Source organism: Rhinolophus sinicus, linkage group LG02 (genome assembly GCF_036562045.2).
Source record: "Rhinolophus sinicus isolate RSC01 linkage group LG02, ASM3656204v1, whole genome shotgun sequence".
In the NCBI taxonomy this organism is placed as follows: Eukaryota; Metazoa; Chordata; class Mammalia; order Chiroptera; family Rhinolophidae; genus Rhinolophus; species Rhinolophus sinicus.
Genome location: NC_133752.1, coordinates 153856801 through 153874513, shown reverse-complemented (window position 1 = coordinate 153874513; position 17713 = coordinate 153856801). Strand labels below are relative to the sequence as shown.

The 17713-nt window shown below is 34.6% G+C and overlaps 1 protein-coding gene across 3 annotated transcripts in view; it reads right to left on the bottom strand.

The window, feature by feature from the left end:
• Positions 1-6286: 6286 nt before the first annotated feature.
• The window catches only part of NELL2 (neural EGFL like 2), a 316189-nt gene continuing 304762 nt past the window's right edge, over positions 6287-17713 (bottom strand). For all 3 annotated transcript variants that reach the window (XM_019748417.2, XM_074325809.1, XM_019748418.2), the window contains exons 18-21: positions 17351-17544; positions 15959-16135; positions 14208-14432; positions 6287-7016 (exon numbers count right to left, since the gene is read on the bottom strand). In XM_019748417.2, the coding sequence (XP_019603976.2) occupies positions 6966-7016; positions 14208-14432; positions 15959-16135; positions 17351-17544 (647 nt within the window). In that variant the 3' untranslated portion in view covers positions 6287-6965. The remainder of the gene's footprint in view (positions 7017-14207; positions 14433-15958; positions 16136-17350; positions 17545-17713) is intronic.

The following is a 17713-nucleotide window of genomic DNA, read 5'->3' as shown; positions in this document are numbered from 1 at the left end:
TATCGATAACGAAAGATGAATACAAGTCACATTCTACTTCTGCAATTATGAAAGGTGCTCAAAGTGGTTACCATCAGCGTCCAGACACTTCTTATTATGGTGAATTACTGCTTGAGCATAGATAACATCTCTTATAAATGTGCATCTTTTTGGCACCCTGGTATATGTGGAATCTAAAGAACAAAATAAATGAGCAAACCAAACAGAAATAGATTCAGAGATATAGAAAAAAACAAAAAACAAAAAACTGTTGGTTACTAGATGGGAGAGGGGAGGGTATGGGGGAGAAGGTGAAGGGATTAGAAAGAGCAAATTAGTAGACACAATATAGTCATGGGGATTTGAAAGACAGTGTGAGGAATATAATTAACAGTGTTGTAAGGAGAGTAACTTTTAAAAATATAATTTCTGAAAAACACATAAAGTAACACAAACAAGACATGTTTGATAAAAGTCAAAGCAGAAGCCGTTATCCATAACGAGAAAAGGCAGATAAAACAAAACTGAATGGCTAACATGTATCACACACAGAATCAAAAGTAACCTTCAGAAGACATTGGCCAAATGTGTCCATGCAATCACTCTGTCTTTATTGTTAATGACTACTTAATGAAGTGTTTGACTTGTGTCCTGCTCTACGTAGAGTGAGAATTTAACCAAAGCAATACAATTCTATTTCTATTGGCCTTGCTTCAGTTAAAATGATTCAAATACTAAAATAAAGTCAAGCTGTTTTATTCATAGCAAGGCAAAGTTGTCTTCCTTTAGAGTATCATTTAGAGATGACAGAATGACACACACGAAGATCTGCACTGAGAAATGTATTTACTATAGATGAAAAGCACAAATTACTAGAAAAATTCAATTTGAAATAGAAAATACAGGCCACTGGATTCCTTGTGGAATAGTAATATACCAGCGAATAGAATGTGATTTTACACAGCATTGAATATGCTCTTAGAGAGATGATTTCATAAACACACTTGGGAGAATATAATTTGAATATAAATGTTCTCTTATTTAGCATTTTAACATTTTTATGAATTTCAAATGTATCAGAAGAGATCACTTGGTGAATTGGGAGAAAAAAAATTTTTCTCCTCTGTAAGATAGACAAGTCCAGTAAAAGAGTCCCAATTTATAGTCTCAGTCCCTAAACCCAGTGTGTCTTTTGGCTGAAGAGATTTCTCCTGGAATATGGAGTTTGGTTCCAGGCTTGACACAAATACTGGCACATGAACTGGAGAACATCTGGAGACAACAACTGAGATCTTTTAAGAGAATCAACTGAAGAAATTGGACAAACTTATACTGGAAGAAGAGGGTTTTAGAAGGATATTTGAAGTTTGTCAGTCTGGTTCAATGAGTAGTAGAACTAGGAATAAGATGATATAAATTAACTTAAAATTTAAGGTAAACAGATTTCAGCTGATGTTCAGAAGAATTCATTTTGGGGTTTCCTTTCTTGTGAAATACCTGTATATGCCTTCTGCCCATTGTTCTACTGGATATTTTGCGCTTTTCTCCTTTGTAGGATTATATATAAATATATAATTTTACCAATCCTTTGTGAATATATATATATATATATATATATATATATATATATATATATCATGCCAATATATATTCTAGTCTGTGGCCTGTCTTTTCATCTATTTCATATATTAGAATTTAACTATAATTTTATGATATATGATTTTTGAGTCTATTTTAAAATACCTGAGTCAAAAAGCATGCTCCTTAAATTTCCTCATAACTTTATTTTGTTTTTTGTAATTAAGTCTTTAATCTCTGTGGGATTGATTTGTATTAAATAAGGACACAATTTTATGGTTTTGTTTTTTCATAACCAATTTCCACAGCCCTACTTCTTCAGTGTAAACTTTGTCATATATTAAGTATCCATATATGCATGAGATGGTTTCTGAAGTCTTGTTGCTATTATACATATCAATCTGTCATCTATCTTGTCTATTCCTATAGCTATATACCATCTTGATATATGGTAGAACAAGTCTCCCCTACCCCTAAATATCTCTTCAAAATATCCTTGGCCATTTACTTTTGTATAATAGTCTAAGATCACCTGAAAGGAACTTTTTTACTTATTAGAACTACTGGAGAGAATTGACATTTTTATGATATTTTATCTTCCTACCCATTTTTTCATTTAATTGGATCTTCTTTAATGTTAAATCCCTTTGGCTCTCACTTCTCACCCTCGTTATTACTATCCTAGACCAAATCTTTACTATCTTGTCTGGAATTCTGCAGTATAAATTTACCTCGTGCTTCCATATTCATCACACTCCCACCCTTCCCCCAACTCCCCTGCCTATTCTCCACACAAGGGCGAGAGTGATCCTTTTAACTATCAATCAGATTATGTCATAGCTATTCTCAGGACTCCCTAAGGACTTTCATCTCACTAAGAATAAAAACACAAATCTTTAACCAGGGCCTAGGAGTACCTGTCTGATTTGGTCCCCAGCCATTCCTCTGACCACATCTTCTGTAAGTCTCAGCTTGCTTTCTCCACTCAACCCAACCCACATAAAAGCATGCTCCCATTTTGGACTTGTTCACAGTTTCCTTTGTGTGTAATTCTATCCCTCCAGATATAGATGGCTCACTCCCTCACTTCATTCAGGTATTTACTTCAATGTCACTATATTTTTTAAAGGATTTCCTGCCCACTTTATCTAAATTATCGTCCCTGTCTATGTCACTGCCCCAACCTAGCTTAATTTTTCTTTATAGGACTTACCCCGACTTGACATAGCATCTCATGTCTCCCACTCCTCATCAGGATGTGAACTCCATGAGAAGGCAATAGGTGAACGCCTGTCCTCTGTACGTACTTCATCTATTCACTGCAATACCTGGTTGTTCCTCCTCTGCTATGCACTGACTATTGCAGGGAATTGGTTCATTGTGTAAGCTCTTCACACAGTGCCTAGGACACTGCCTGGTATGTGGTAGGTCCTCAAAAAATATTTGTTCAATGTGGTTTCGTATTTTCGCCATAAGGCCACGTATCTCTTTTGATACACTTATTCCTGGACTCATATATTTTTTAGAAATTTATATTTTCTATTTTTTTCTTTTTTCCTTATTTATAGCTGTGTTTTTGTGGAAGGGATAGAAAATTATTCAGAAATAAACTCGGTATCATTTCTACCTCTATTTATAGTCACACTGTTACTCGAGTGTTATTTTAAAGCACCTAACCCTGGAGATAAATGGGAGCGCATGTTTTTAATGTAGTATTTTGGTGGTGACAATAATATAGTATGCCATTTGTCATTCCACATAAAAAAGAATTTCAGAATCTGTCATGCAAACGATCTCTATGAACAATGATTTAATCCCAGTACAAAGACAAAAGGTTTGGAAGAGCTGACCTGGCTTCCTGGCAAATAAAGTCGACGGGAGACTCAGATTATCCTATTGAAATCTCTTCAGATGGGCCAGTTCTTTCAATTTATTTCACTACAGATCCAGAGTCACTAGAGCTCAAGGCATTTCTGCCCTCCTACCTGCAGGTCTATTAAGTATGGGCAATTACTCTGCAAAGAGTTGACAATTCCTCTATGGGAAATACTGAATTCTAGGTCAGAAAACTGCATCAGTAAGGAAAGGTCAGTCAGAACACAGTGAACCAACTTCCCTGAAACAGAACAACTGCAGAGGGGGTGCATCCAAGTGCCGGAGGGAATAAAGTGTATACAGAGTGTAAGCAGTCACTTATCATTGCCTTTGGGGAATCTGTTTGGCATGAATCTCTCTGAGATCAATTTATGATGGTAGTAACAACACATTAAAACAAATTAAAAATCTTGCTCCGAAATAAAAGTTGGCCTCATCAATGCTTAGTGCCAGAGGACTGGAACCATGAAGGTGTCTATGGGATGTTGACCTTCAGAGGAACTTCTAACGAGTCAGCAACATTGAGCTTGATAGATGAGGTAATGCTTAGTGAAGTGAAGCTTATATTTTATTCAGTACATGTAACCTCAACTTTGTTCAACTGAATAACCTCTGCTACTCTAATACTCAGAGTATCGATTGCCATTGTAGAGCTTTGATATACCGTTCATTTTTAAAAGGCAATTACAGGGTGTCTCAACTTTGGTTATAGATAACCAAGTTATTCGGAGGACAAAAGGTATTCCATGATATTGCAGTGTAATTGAACAAACCCATGATTCTCCTTACCAGCACATAAGGCAAAGGGAAAAAACAATATGGCAGTCTTTTGAAAGAGATAAATGATATGTATTACCATACATGAATTACCGAAGAATCATATTTAAATATGTGTGTGCCTTTTTTCATCCCCGAAAAGTAGAATAAAGGAAATATAATATAGACTATTTCTAAGAAGGTGTGCTTTTAAAAGAGCCAAGTACCCCAAAATTAAATTCATGCTTCTTAGTTCCCACTTTCCCATAACATTTGCATAATTCAACCATGGCATTTTGCCAATTATCTCCAGAGTAAAAAGTAGGGTATTAATCACCTCTTTTAAGAAACAAAGTTCTTAAGAAGCAATTGATTACTGCTTGCCGGGGTAAACAGTAATTCTCCTGGGGATCTATTATTTATGGGATAAAGGGAAAAAAATCAATCTAAACACATTCATTGCTTTAATGGTCCTTGGAAGAACATAATCTTATTTTTTCCTCTTTTCTTCTCAACGTTAGGAGAGTTTATTTTCTTTCAGCAATTTATAGAAACCAGGGTCTGTAAACCACCGAAGTGTTCAGAGCCCTACAAAGATTTATAATGAATTAGCAATATGCAATTCCAGCCTTGCTTCTTCTTTCAAAAGGCATAAAATATATAAATGATGAATATATACAAGTATGTGGATGTAGATCATGAGTGCATGTACACACACACACACACACACACACACACACATTCTTACTCTCCTCATGAAAGCAAAATACATTTTTTTCAGAAAGATTTAACATGAAATTTTAAACCTATATAAGGAAAAATAATCACATGGTAAAAACTTCAAATTAATACCCTCTTGGAGACTAAATTGCTATTTACCAGAGTAAATAATAGCTGATAAAAATAAACCTTTTACTCTGCTGTAGTTTTAAATATAAAAAGCCTGCAGAAAATAACCAGTTATGATAAATCCAGGGAATATAGAGAAATACTTGAATTCACAGATTCAATAAATATTATACATGCCAAAGTATTAAGACATTTATAAATTATCCTTTAGCTCAGCTCAAGAAGGGTTGTTTCCATAGCAATAGCGAAGGGATAGTTAAAAGCCATTTTACTGTTTCTGTAGCTTGTGGTGGTCATATCCTATTTCCATTTTTTTTTCTTTAAAGAAAAAAGTCTCTATGTAACTAAAATTTAATTAGATAATATTTGTACTTCCTTTCACCCTAATGCAAAACATACAAATAGGGCAACATTGGATTAACCACCTCTATTGGGCATCAGCCAGTTTACCTTTTCCTCCTGAGATTCCAGTGCATCAAAAATGTAACATGTAACATCATAACTTCTTCTAACATTGGGATTCTTCATATTTTTATATTGCAATATGAAGGACCAATTCTTGAAGACATTCCCAACCCTCACATATTCCCCGCCTGTTGTGTATCAGTTAGAATCCTGGCAGGAAACAGATGTCACACTCAAGCTGGCTAATTAATGAGAATTTAACAAAGGGGCCATATATAAAGATATGACAGAAAATAAGGAAACCAGCAAGAAATAGAGCAGGTATCTCCCGAGGACAAAACAGCCAGAGTTGTAACTATCCTTAAGCCTGAAGAAGCAAATAGAAGAAATTATCAGAACCTGGAGAGGGTAGCTGAACAGAGAGGGCCCCCTGTCAGGAGAGGTAGCTTTCAGTAAGGTGACACAAATAATGGTAGTGACCTGGCAGAAGGGAATCTGCAGAATAAATATCCAAACTGTATCTCCTTCTGATATCTTGCCAGTGATCTCCACTGGTCAAACCAAGCCAGAATCCAGAGGACAAACGAACTCATAAATAAGGTTTATATAGGTCAGCCCCCAGGATACAGAGCAGGGTAGAAAAGGTGATTGAGAGGACCTAGAGAGGCAGATGAAGGAATCCATCACATCCCCCATGTAGGCATATAGCTTAGTGAAAATCTCCTTTCAATTTGAAAATAACGTGGTGGAAGGTTTTTCTATTCAGCAGAACTAGAAAGCAATTTGTATGTTAAAGCATCTGTGGGGAAAAAAGGAACACACTAAACGACACTCAGACGTGTGATAAGGTAAGAGAAATATTTATTTAATTTTGCACAAGAACAAGCTTATACTTAACAAATTCAACCAAATAATAATTAAGTGCAGTAAAACAAGGAAATAGGAAGGACTTTTCCTGTTAGAAAATATTAAGTAACCATGCCTGTGCATTATTTTTTATCATTACAAGAACTTGTGTCAGATTTCCTTTTAGAGTGTATACTGTACATAACACGTTCTAGCTTTTTTGCTTCTGAAAATATAATTAATTCACTGCCTTACATTAGATTTTTTTTGCAGTGAGGAACCTAACTGCTTCGTGAAGATTCTGATCTAGAGAAAAATTTTCTGCACCAGTGAAACTTGAGGCTTTCAAAGCTCTGATGGGTTCGGGCTTTATATCCAGGGCTCATGACGTCATGGTGTATATTCCACACCCATTCTTCTACACGGTGATATCAGACACAGTAGAGGCAGGATTCTGATCTAGTTTTGCCCCAATAATTTTACTTTTGTGATTTTCTCAAGCTCCACAAATGTCATTATTCAAAGTCCACTCAGCTATTAACAAAGCTGCACTTAGCTGCCTACAAATCATCCACTTTAAGTTTTAACTTTTTTTTTATTATTATCTTTTTTTTTTTTTTGGTCTTTTTAATGAAAGAACATTCTTTGAACAGAAATCTCCTGTGAGACAATTAACTTCACAGCTCCTGAAGGCACTGTGGATCCACTGAGCAACAGATGTGGCCATTCTAGGAAAAAAAAGGGGGGAAAGAAAAGCATTGTATGAATTTTTAAGCCATTAGTAAATACTCACACTGATTGGCTGGTACACACAAACATGGTTTGTTTGTTATTTCTGCATCCTTGGAAGTTCGATCAATTGGCCCCATCACTTTTCATGTCTCTCATGTGGTAGAACTAATTATGTCCAGTTATTTGTGGCAAATTGTAGGCTAGCTTTATTTACCCCATGGCATTCTCTTACATCATATTTGTTCTTTTATTTATGTATTCACAAAATATGCATTGAGTATATTGAGTCCTAGATATGAGTATATTGATGAATAAAGCAGACACGGTTACTACCCTCATAGAGCAGGGCTTATAGTTTTTCTAGGGGTATAAAACTAATAAATACCAAGCAAACATGCAATCAAAAATTGTTACCAGTACTAGAAAGGAAAGAAACTAGGTGGTGTCATGAGAATGATAAAAGATGGGCTGCTTAGATTGGGTGGTGAGGGGAGAGTTCTCTGTAGAAGCGATATTTAAGCCAGACCTCAAGACAGCTGTATGAAAAGGTAGACCAGAACCACGGGGAATAGTATGAGTAAGGCTTTGAAGTTAAATGAGTTCTGTGTAGTTAAGAAACTGAAAAAGGTCTGGATAAGAATTTTAAACTAGTGAAGAAAACAGTGTAGAGATGAAGTAGGAAAAATAGGCAGGGAAGGGCCAGCTATGCATAATTAGTTTTTATAACAAAATAATAAATAATATAGTATTTTGTGACTCCATATGGTGAACACACAATGTGACATATAAATGATACATTACAGAATTGTACACTTGAAACCTATGTAACTTTACTAACCATTGTCACCCCAATAAACTTTAATTAAAAAATAATATAGTGTATTACAAAAAGAAAAAAAACTTCGTATCTTATTCTTTTGATTCCTTGTACACTTACTTTCTTCAACTAGCTTACAAATAATAATGATGATATTATTACTACAATCATAAAAGGATAATACCCTTCTATTTCCCGAGTGCGTACTCTTACGACATGTTACCAGGCACTCAAAATACGTTATCTAATTTCAACCTCACAGCATTCCCAGTAGGTTCACTATTAACAGTCACACTTCCTTAGATTCAAAAACCAAAGATTTGAAAGCTTAAATATCATATCCAAAATTGTACAGCTAACAAATGGTATAACTGGAACAAAAATTCAGGTTAGTCTGACTCTAAAATTCATCCTCTATTCAATATTTTCTCAGAAAATTGACTTCAGAGCATTAAAAATGTATTATACTTTAATATAATAAAATCAAAAGTGTCTGTTCCTATAAGATAAAACTTAAAAAAGAAAAGATTTTGATACTTTAGGCTTTGTTGAAGCATACCAAATAAGGAAAAATACAATCTATATCCATCCTAATCCTCTTTCTTTATAAATTATTATTAAGCAGTGTTCTTACTCTGACAGCAAGAGAGAGTCTCAAACATCCTTTTGATCTCTAGTGGCATTTTAAAGCTTTGTCATCATGCTTAGAGGAAGATATTTTTTTTTTTAACCATAATCTGATTACATGATCTTTCCCAATCCATTAACCCAATGAAATGAGGGGTGTACCAGTTCCTGAGAGTATCAGTTCCTCAAATTGTATGACTGTTGAGCAGAGAGTTAAGGAATTTCTGGAGCCTTTTGCCATCGAGTATGTGAAAGTAGCATTAGAATCCTATGGGGGAGAAATCACTAGTATGGTTCCAAGGAGCATTTTTTAGGAAAGGACTGTATATTTCCCAAAATCTTCCAGGAATGTTTTTCTTATTCCATATCAATATGTTCTACTATAACAAGATAAACGCTGTGTAAACCATATCATTGGAAGCCTCTCAATTAGGGAAACATAGTTCATACATGAAAGATATTAAAGATACTAATAAAACATCCCATTGGGGTTCTGGTTTCAGTAATGGCATAGTTGTTTATAAGAGACTAACCCAGCTACAGATAACTACAAAGTCTGGACAAAAAATAAAAATAACTATTTGAAGCAATGGAAAGTGACACTGGAGGGGTTTCAGTTTTTGTAAGAAATGTACTTGTGATATTCATTTTTACTTGGCATTTCCCCTTAGGGTACTCCCTAGACTGTGCTGCTTAGGGTAAGTACAACTCAAGCAGAAAGCCATAATCTGATAGGTCCTAGATGTTACAAAACAACTTCTAGGGATGTTGGAGTAGATGGAAATTCAGGAGGAAATATCTAGATAGGAGGAAGTGAGTCAGCATATAAATGTCTATCAAATCTTTGACTGGGTTTTGAATAGCAGAGAAGACTCTAAATAGACAGAGTCACAGTTTAAGGGTTGAAATATCTGAGCAAAAATTTCAGGTGCTGCTTACTGTGTAGCAGTGTTTAAAACCAGTGTTTAAAGCAATGATTAATGTAAGACACATATTATATTATATTATATTATATTATATTATATTATATTATATTATATTATATTATATTATATCCGGTCTTATATTATATTAAGACCGGGTCTTATATTAATTTTTCCTCCAAAAGACGCAGTAGAGCTGATGGTCCAGCTAGGTCTTATTTTCAGGGCAACGCGGTATTACTGAATTGTACACTTGAAACCTATGTAACTTTACTAACAACTGTCACCCCAATAAACTTTAATTTTAAAAATATGATGGTAAACTTCAGCAGAGAAATGAAACTATACATAGAATTAAGTGGAAATTTTAGAACTGAAAAGGGCAATATCTGAAGTGAAAAATGCATGGGATGGGTTTAACAGATTAGAGATGACAGAAGAAACAGTCAGAAATTTGAAGACCAAACAAAAGAAATTATACTTAAAACAAAGAAAAAATATTGAAATAAAAACAGAGCCTCAGTGACCTTCAGGATAATATTAAACCACATTACATATGTATAATTGGAGTCCCAGAAGACTAGAAAGGAGAAAATGTGGCAGACAAAATATCTGAAGTAACAATGGCCTGATTTTTCTAAAAATTTGGAGAAAGAACATCCATTTAGGTATTGATAAACTCAGAAAACACCAAAGAGAATTAAGACCAAAAGAAAAAAAAAATCACACCTAAATGCATCATAGTCAACTTCTAAAATCCAAGGACAGAGAGAGAGTGAAAGGAGACACAGGCTAAAAAAACAAACATATTGCAGACTGAGAACAAAAATATAGGTAGCTGAATCCTTATAAGAAAAAATGGAGACTAGAAAACAATAGAGTATCACCTTTAAATTGCTGGGAACAAATCTGTCAATCCTGAATTCTGAATTTAGTAAAAATATCTTTCAAAAATAAAGACATTTTCAGATAAATGTAAGTTGGGAGGATTTATTACCAGTAGATCTGCAACGTGGAAAATGCTAAAGAAAGTTATTCAAGCTAAAGGAAAATGGCATCAGATGGAGACTCATAAATGTAAGAAGAAATCAAAAGCAACAGAAATGGTAAATATGTGGATAAATATAAAGTATAGCATTTTTTTCTTCCCTTAATTTCCTTAAAAGATGTTTGACTATTTAAAGCAAAAATAATAAGATGAAATTTTAGGGTTTACAATGTAAAATAATTATAAGCCTAAGGGGATACAATTATTCCAAAGTATTACATTTTATATGAAGTAGAATAATATTAAATCTTATTATATTGTAATAAAGTAATAGTAATATATTGTATTTCTAGGCCAGCAACTAAAATAATAAAAGAGTTATAGTTAAAAATCCAAAAGAACAATTAAAATTGAATAATGTAAAAATGTAAATAAACAAATAGAAGGGAGAAATGCATGAATAGGAATATAAAAATAGATGGGACAAATAGAAACAAATGGCAAAATGGTAGCCCTAAATCCATCAATGTCGAAAATCACATTAAATGTAAACAAACGAAATACATCAATCAAAAAATGAGATTGTCACACTGGATTAAAAGGTAAGAACTAATTATACATTATCTATAAAAAATGCACTTAAGTATAAAACCATAGATAGTTTGAAAGTGTGTGGATCAAAACAATATGCTATGTGGCTAAATGAATAGCAGACAAAATTGACTCCAAGCCTAGTAGTCTTGCTAGAGATAAGAAGGGACATTACATAATGATAAAATGGTCAGTTACAGAAGACATAAGAGTACCTACTGTGTGATTACAGTTATATGAAATTTTAAAACAGGCTCTGCTTAATATTCAATATTTTTTCCATGTGGGATTTGTTTTGATACATAATAGCATATAAAATCACTTCCCTCACATTGCTGTCCATCCATTCAAATATTTGTAGAATACTCCTTTTTTCCTGCATTGAACTTCAAAGCTCTCCTGATCATCTATTAAAGTCTTCAATATAATGTTGCCCATTTATGGGATATTTGTTTCCATAGATAGATCTAGTTATCTGTTCTAATATTGGTACAGAGGTCTACTTTCAAAATTTTAAGTTTGCTGTTTCTGATAGATGAAGGCAACATTTAGGAAGTTAGTAGCTTCATCCTTATAAAACTATCTTTTTCTATACTTCAATTATTTCAATATTACATCTAGAGTCTCCCCAGGAGTTAAAAGTTGCCCCCTGGTTTCCAGTTTCCAAAGTGTCTTGCTCAATGTTTATTTACGAAAAAAAATGACCCTCTAGTCCCTCCTCCCTTGTTATTTCTCAACTGGATAGATCCCTCTCTTATTTAGAGCTCAAAGCCTAATAGTCTGATAGCACTCTGACCCAGCATGAGGGTGTGTCCTCTTAGATTTAGGAAAGACAACCTTAGAATTCACTTTTGACTCAAGAGTTTAACTTCTGAGTGGAGGAAATATTTTTTTTTTAACTTAAGCAAATTAAATTTAAATACATCTTTAAAAAGGCAAGGGAAATTTTTACCCTATTCCACCCAGCCAACTTTGAATTCTTCAGATATTCTCTCCAATGTCATTTCCTCAGGAAGTAACTGGTTCACATGTCGTGCAGCCTCTTGGCTACAGGGCGCCTTTCCTTCGAGCATCCATCACAGTTTATAATGTTGTCTTTATTTGTTTCATGACTTCACTAATGTCTATTACTCCAACGTCAACAATAACAGCCAATGTATTTTGAGTGCTTACTCTGATTCCAGATGCTGAATTCTTTACTTAAAGTCCTGCTTTGTCCAGTAGAAAATTCTGTGTTGATAGAAAGGTTCTCTGTATGTGCTATCTAATAGGATAGCCACTAGCCACACGTGAGGCTACTGAGTAGCTGAAGTGAGCCTAGTTGACTGAGAAATTTAATTTTAATTTAATTTAATTTTAATTAAATAGCCACATGTGGCTACTGACCACTGTATTGAACAGCACAGCTCTAGACAAAAAGACGCTAGGCAATAATTTCCAGGAATGATTGTGACTGTTTTTGCTTATCATTATACCCTTGGTACTAGCACAATACCCCACACAATTTGTATTTATTGACTGTAGTGAATAAACCAGAGAGGGGTAATATGGGGAGGTAAGTAAAAATGGTGCTCTGAAAACACCAAATTAGAAGACTACTTACCTCCAATTCATTATCTGGAGCCTGTTTTGCATAAATTTTAATTTTTAAATAATACAAATATAAACATAAACATAATAAAAATGAGTATTGGAGATAAATTTGGCAAAATTGAGTAGATTATAACAATTCACATTTAACAAGAAGGGGATAGGAAAACAGAATCAAATAGCAACTTCTGATAATTAGCACTTACCTGACAAAAAGTGAATTTAATGCCAAAGTACTCTTTCTGGAATACATTCCTTCCACGAACCAAATGAAATTCTAGTAGTTGTATATAAGGCAGTGATTGACAAGCTTATTATGCTCTTTACCCCAGAAAACACTCTAATGTTTTTCTGCCTATTACTTAATGCATTTTTCTTATTGAAAGTATCTGTCTGAGCCATATTTGGTGTGTTTTTCATCCCATTATGTGGTATATATTTTTGTTGTCACTGCTCAAAACAATTAGATTAAGAGTATAAGGGGACTCAACTCTGGCAATTAAATGTCAGAAAGTATTTCCCTGTTGGTCATTAATGCTGAAGTGTCTAGATATGAACTGTTAAATGTACTCATACTAAATGTATATTAAAACAACATTGCACATACATTATAATAACTTTTATTAGTATAGTAACTTTCAAATTTGCTAATGCACTTTCAAAAAACAACATTAACTATGATTGCACAAGCTAGAAATTGTGGTTTGAAATAAATAATAGTATCTCAAAGCTTAAAGCATTTTATATTTGTTTGTCCTGTTACATCAAGCCACTCTAGTAAGAATTTGCACTGAGTGAATCTGAATTAAATTGCTCTATTGAAAATTGTTTTTAAATGGAAATGCTCACTTTGAAAAACAGAGTTGTGTTGTGCTGGGAAAAATTTGACATCTTTGCTTTCTTGTTGTTGTTAAGACTTCCAGATTTTTTAACTTAGTTTTAGTGTTGATTACAAAATTATGACTATGAAAAACAGTGACCTGTAAATCAAATGTTTATAGAAATAATCATCAAAGTAGAATGCTTTCAACTTTTGTTCTCGTTGAAGAGATACAATGCTCTATTTTCCTACAGTAATAAGAAGGAAAATCTTGATGACTTATGTCCAACTCTAAAAATAAAATATGGTAAATAACAGATCTTAAAATTTTCAACTCAATGTAACTGACCACAACAAACAAAGAAATATGCCCATTTTTGCTTTATTGATTTTCACTTTGGAAAATGTAATGTATCTACTTTGTCAATATATCTTACAGACCTCATAAAAGAACCAGATAAAAATCAATAAAATAATATCATCCTCTATTATGAAAGAAGAAACAGGAAGTTTAGTGTTGTAGGTTTATTTTTAAAGAGGTGTACACTTAGATATTTTAGGGTAATTTAAGTAAGTTGCTTCTGTTCTGGTGATAGAAAGAAGTGATCATTCGGTGTCTGGCTGTGCACCGCTTTCTCCCTGCACACGCATAGGGGGATGCACTTGACATTCAGTACTAACAAATCTGAGTAGCACTTCTCCCACCTCTCTTTGAACAATAAATAGGAAACAAAATGCTGCCCATTGGGCAGGTTAAGCAAGCACGTGACCATCTATGAGGTCTGGGTGCAGCTGGCCAGGTGCTCCTGACCTGAATTTGATGGGCTTTACCTTGCACTGGCAGAGAGTACACTCGGTGCCATGTTTGATCCAAGAGGAGCCAGTGAAGCGAACCACATTCATCTCATCCAAGCAAGTTTTGGTGATGTCATTGCGGATGGTGTCGGCCTGGCAGGGGTCAGTGACACAGCGCGGGCAGCACTCGTTCTCGGGGAGCACACTGAATTCGCACTCCACCTCTGGGCACGTCAGGGGCCAACAGTCAACTTCCCCTTGCTGTAAGGAAAGCAGACATGCAAGGGCCGAGAGAAGGAGGACGGGATGGAGGAAGGGGAGGGGAAGGGGGAGAGACGGGGGAGGGAGCACGACGTTTACTGCATACTCAGTTTATGTGATGGACATTTATACTCAGGCCTTCAAAGCCACAAGCAGAGCGATGAGGGTCTATAATGCAGCTGGATTGTCAATCGGTCCTCAACAATTTAAACAAGAAGAACAGTAAAGCGAAAGCAAAAACATTCTCTTCAAACAATGAAATGTGCATACCCCTATCTTTCCAAAGAAAAAGGAGAATGATTTACTATGGAAGAGATTTTTATTTAACTTTTTGCCTACGAGATGCTCTTTTTAGTTCTTTTGATATTTTCCCCCTAACTTCACATTTATTCCCTTCTGCATAAAAGAAAGTTGTGTCCATTTATGAAAAAATAAACTAGTATATGAAGGGAATTTGACAATTTTTATTTGTTCATTTATATATTTGTCAGTGTAGGGATTTTGGGGAAAAAAATAAATGAGGAACTGCTATCAGTCTTTTTTATTCCACCTGGGAAAATTGTGTGAACTGGATCTTTCTAAAATGTAGTTCCCACCTGTTTCCTATTTTCTTCATAATTCTGAATCTCATGGTTTTGGAGATGAAAGCAGCCTTCAGGCACAGAAACTGACCTTGTTCTTTCAATTGATTTTTGGGTTGAAAGTATAAAAAGAAAGCAACAAAAAAGCCCTGCCTTAAAAGTATCCTCAAAACTAGCCATAACTTTAAAAGTAGCATCTGAGAAACTTTCTTCTATGAAGACACATAGACCAAATTTCCTTTCTATTTACACCACTAGAAAGAAATAAGAATTTAGTCATATGAAAAAAAAAGGTGTTTTCTTTATCACGTCTATATTTTCTTTTTTACCTACTGTTTCCAGTAGAATTTTCATAAATATATATAGACATTCAATTCTAACGTTCTAATAAGTATATATTACATATCCATGTTAAGTATAAAACAGGGTGCCCACCAGAATAGCACCAACAGTAACAATCTTTAGAAGGAAAAAAAATATGGCTTGTTTTTGTTTTTCTTTTTCTAGGAGCACGAATGATAGAAATAGATTAATGAAAGTTTTACTTGGAAACAAAAATGATTCTTTTTTTTTAATGAGTGCCATTGTTCTCTTCATAGCAATTATTTAGGGAGTCCTTAGTACACACCATTAGGTGTTCTAGATGCTGGAGTGTAAGTGAGCCTACACTGAATGAGGCTGAGGAAATGGGGAGGGCCTTTTCTTCTCAGTTCTGGAGGTACTCCTGAAAGACACATACAACATGGTGCTTCACGTCCACCCCAGAATACTCCTTTTCAGGTCCCGACTATCACCGTCATCTTGTCATCCTAACCAAGCTCACTTTTCATAACTGCAGACACTATGGCCAGGTGCTGCATACTGGTGGATGGTGGAGGGCCAGGTTGCCTTCCTGTTTAGATTCTGGGCCTACATTCTTCCTGTACTTCATGTAACTAAACTTACCAAGCAGCGGCACTGTTGGCAATTCTGGACCCAGGTGTCACCACTGTTGTATAGGGTTTCTCCATTTTGATGGAGGCACTGACTGCTAAGCCTTGGGTCACATTCAGGGCAGCAAAAAAGGTCAACCGTGGGGTTCTCACAGTCACAGACCATCCGTCGACACATTACAAATCCATTCTGTAGTTGAGAAGGAAATAAAGCAGTTACTTAAAGCCTCCATTTCTCAATATACTAATATCATATATATGTGTGTGACTGTATGTGTGTGTACACATATATACACACATATATAATATATATTATATTTACATATTATGCATATAAAATCTCAGATGTTGATTTGAAAGTTGAGATAATTCACACCATTTACCCAATATAATTGATTTTCATTAAAGTTCCATTTTACAGCTAACACACAGAAATTACACAAGCTACAGAACTTCCAATTTCCTTTCCACAGGAAAGGAAAGAGAAAGTTTCCAGAAATGGCCAGTATAAAATGATAAAATGATACTGATAACTACCACATGGTCCTTATATGTGTGTGTGTGTGTGTGTGTGTGTGTGTGTGTGTGTATTTGTTTATTAGTGCAGAAATTGAATGCTAACTAAATTTTGTTTTGTGTGAGGGCATGTGTGTTTGTATTTGGTTCTAGTCAACAAGTCTTATGTATCATTAAGTTTCTGAAATATTTTAGATCTTATGTTTTTGTACAAACTGTTGTCAATCTCTTTCATAATAGTTGAGTCCTTGATACATAATATTATTATTTAACTATAATTTAACTCTCTAGGTTAATAATTTAACTCAACTAGGTACATAAGACATCTCTCTAAAATTGAAATATAGCTCAAACAGGTATTTTTCATTCCTAGGCCATAGCATGTCCATCTGTCTTCATTTATGCATTTATTCAAATGTGATATTATGACTCTGGAAACCATAGCTTGTTAGCAACAGAATGTTATCAACATGTGAATCGATAAAACACATTGTGGTATTTCAATACAATGAAACACTATTCAACAATAAAAAGGAATGGGTTACTGATATATGTCACGAATATAAATGAACTTCAAAACATAATGCTGAGAGAAATGGGCAAGACACATAAAAGTATGCACTATATGATTCCATTTATATGAGGACCTAGAAAATAGAAATCTAATCTATAATGACTGGAAACGGTGTTTGCTTGGGGCTGGGGGTATAGGACTAATTAAGAAAGAACAGGGGCAACATTTCAGATAGACGAAAATGTTTTATTATATTAATTCTGATGGTGGTTAAATGGATGTATGCATTTTTTTAAGTTCGTTAAGCTGTACACTTGAAATATACGCAAATTATACCTCAATAAAAAAATATTGAAATTTTTTATTTGTACCAACCTGACATGAGCACACAGAGCACCGGTCATTTTCCAACACCCAAATCTGACCATTGTGCTTAACTTTTCCATCATGGATGCAGTCCCCTGTACAGTTCTTTCCATGAGGACATCGGCAATCATATCCACCATCCAAGTTAAAGCAAATGGTATCGTTGGCACAGCTGTGCCTGCCGGTTCCACACTCATCAATATCTACAGCCAAGAAAAAGCAGCAGAATTCAATGTGCTTAGAATATACTCAGTTTCAGACAACTGCAAGCAGGCAAGTTGTCTCCTGACATATACGTAGTCGTCAACTGTAAATTAATTTTCATCTTACTGGCATGCATTTTCTATATATTGCTGACAAAAGCAATGTTAA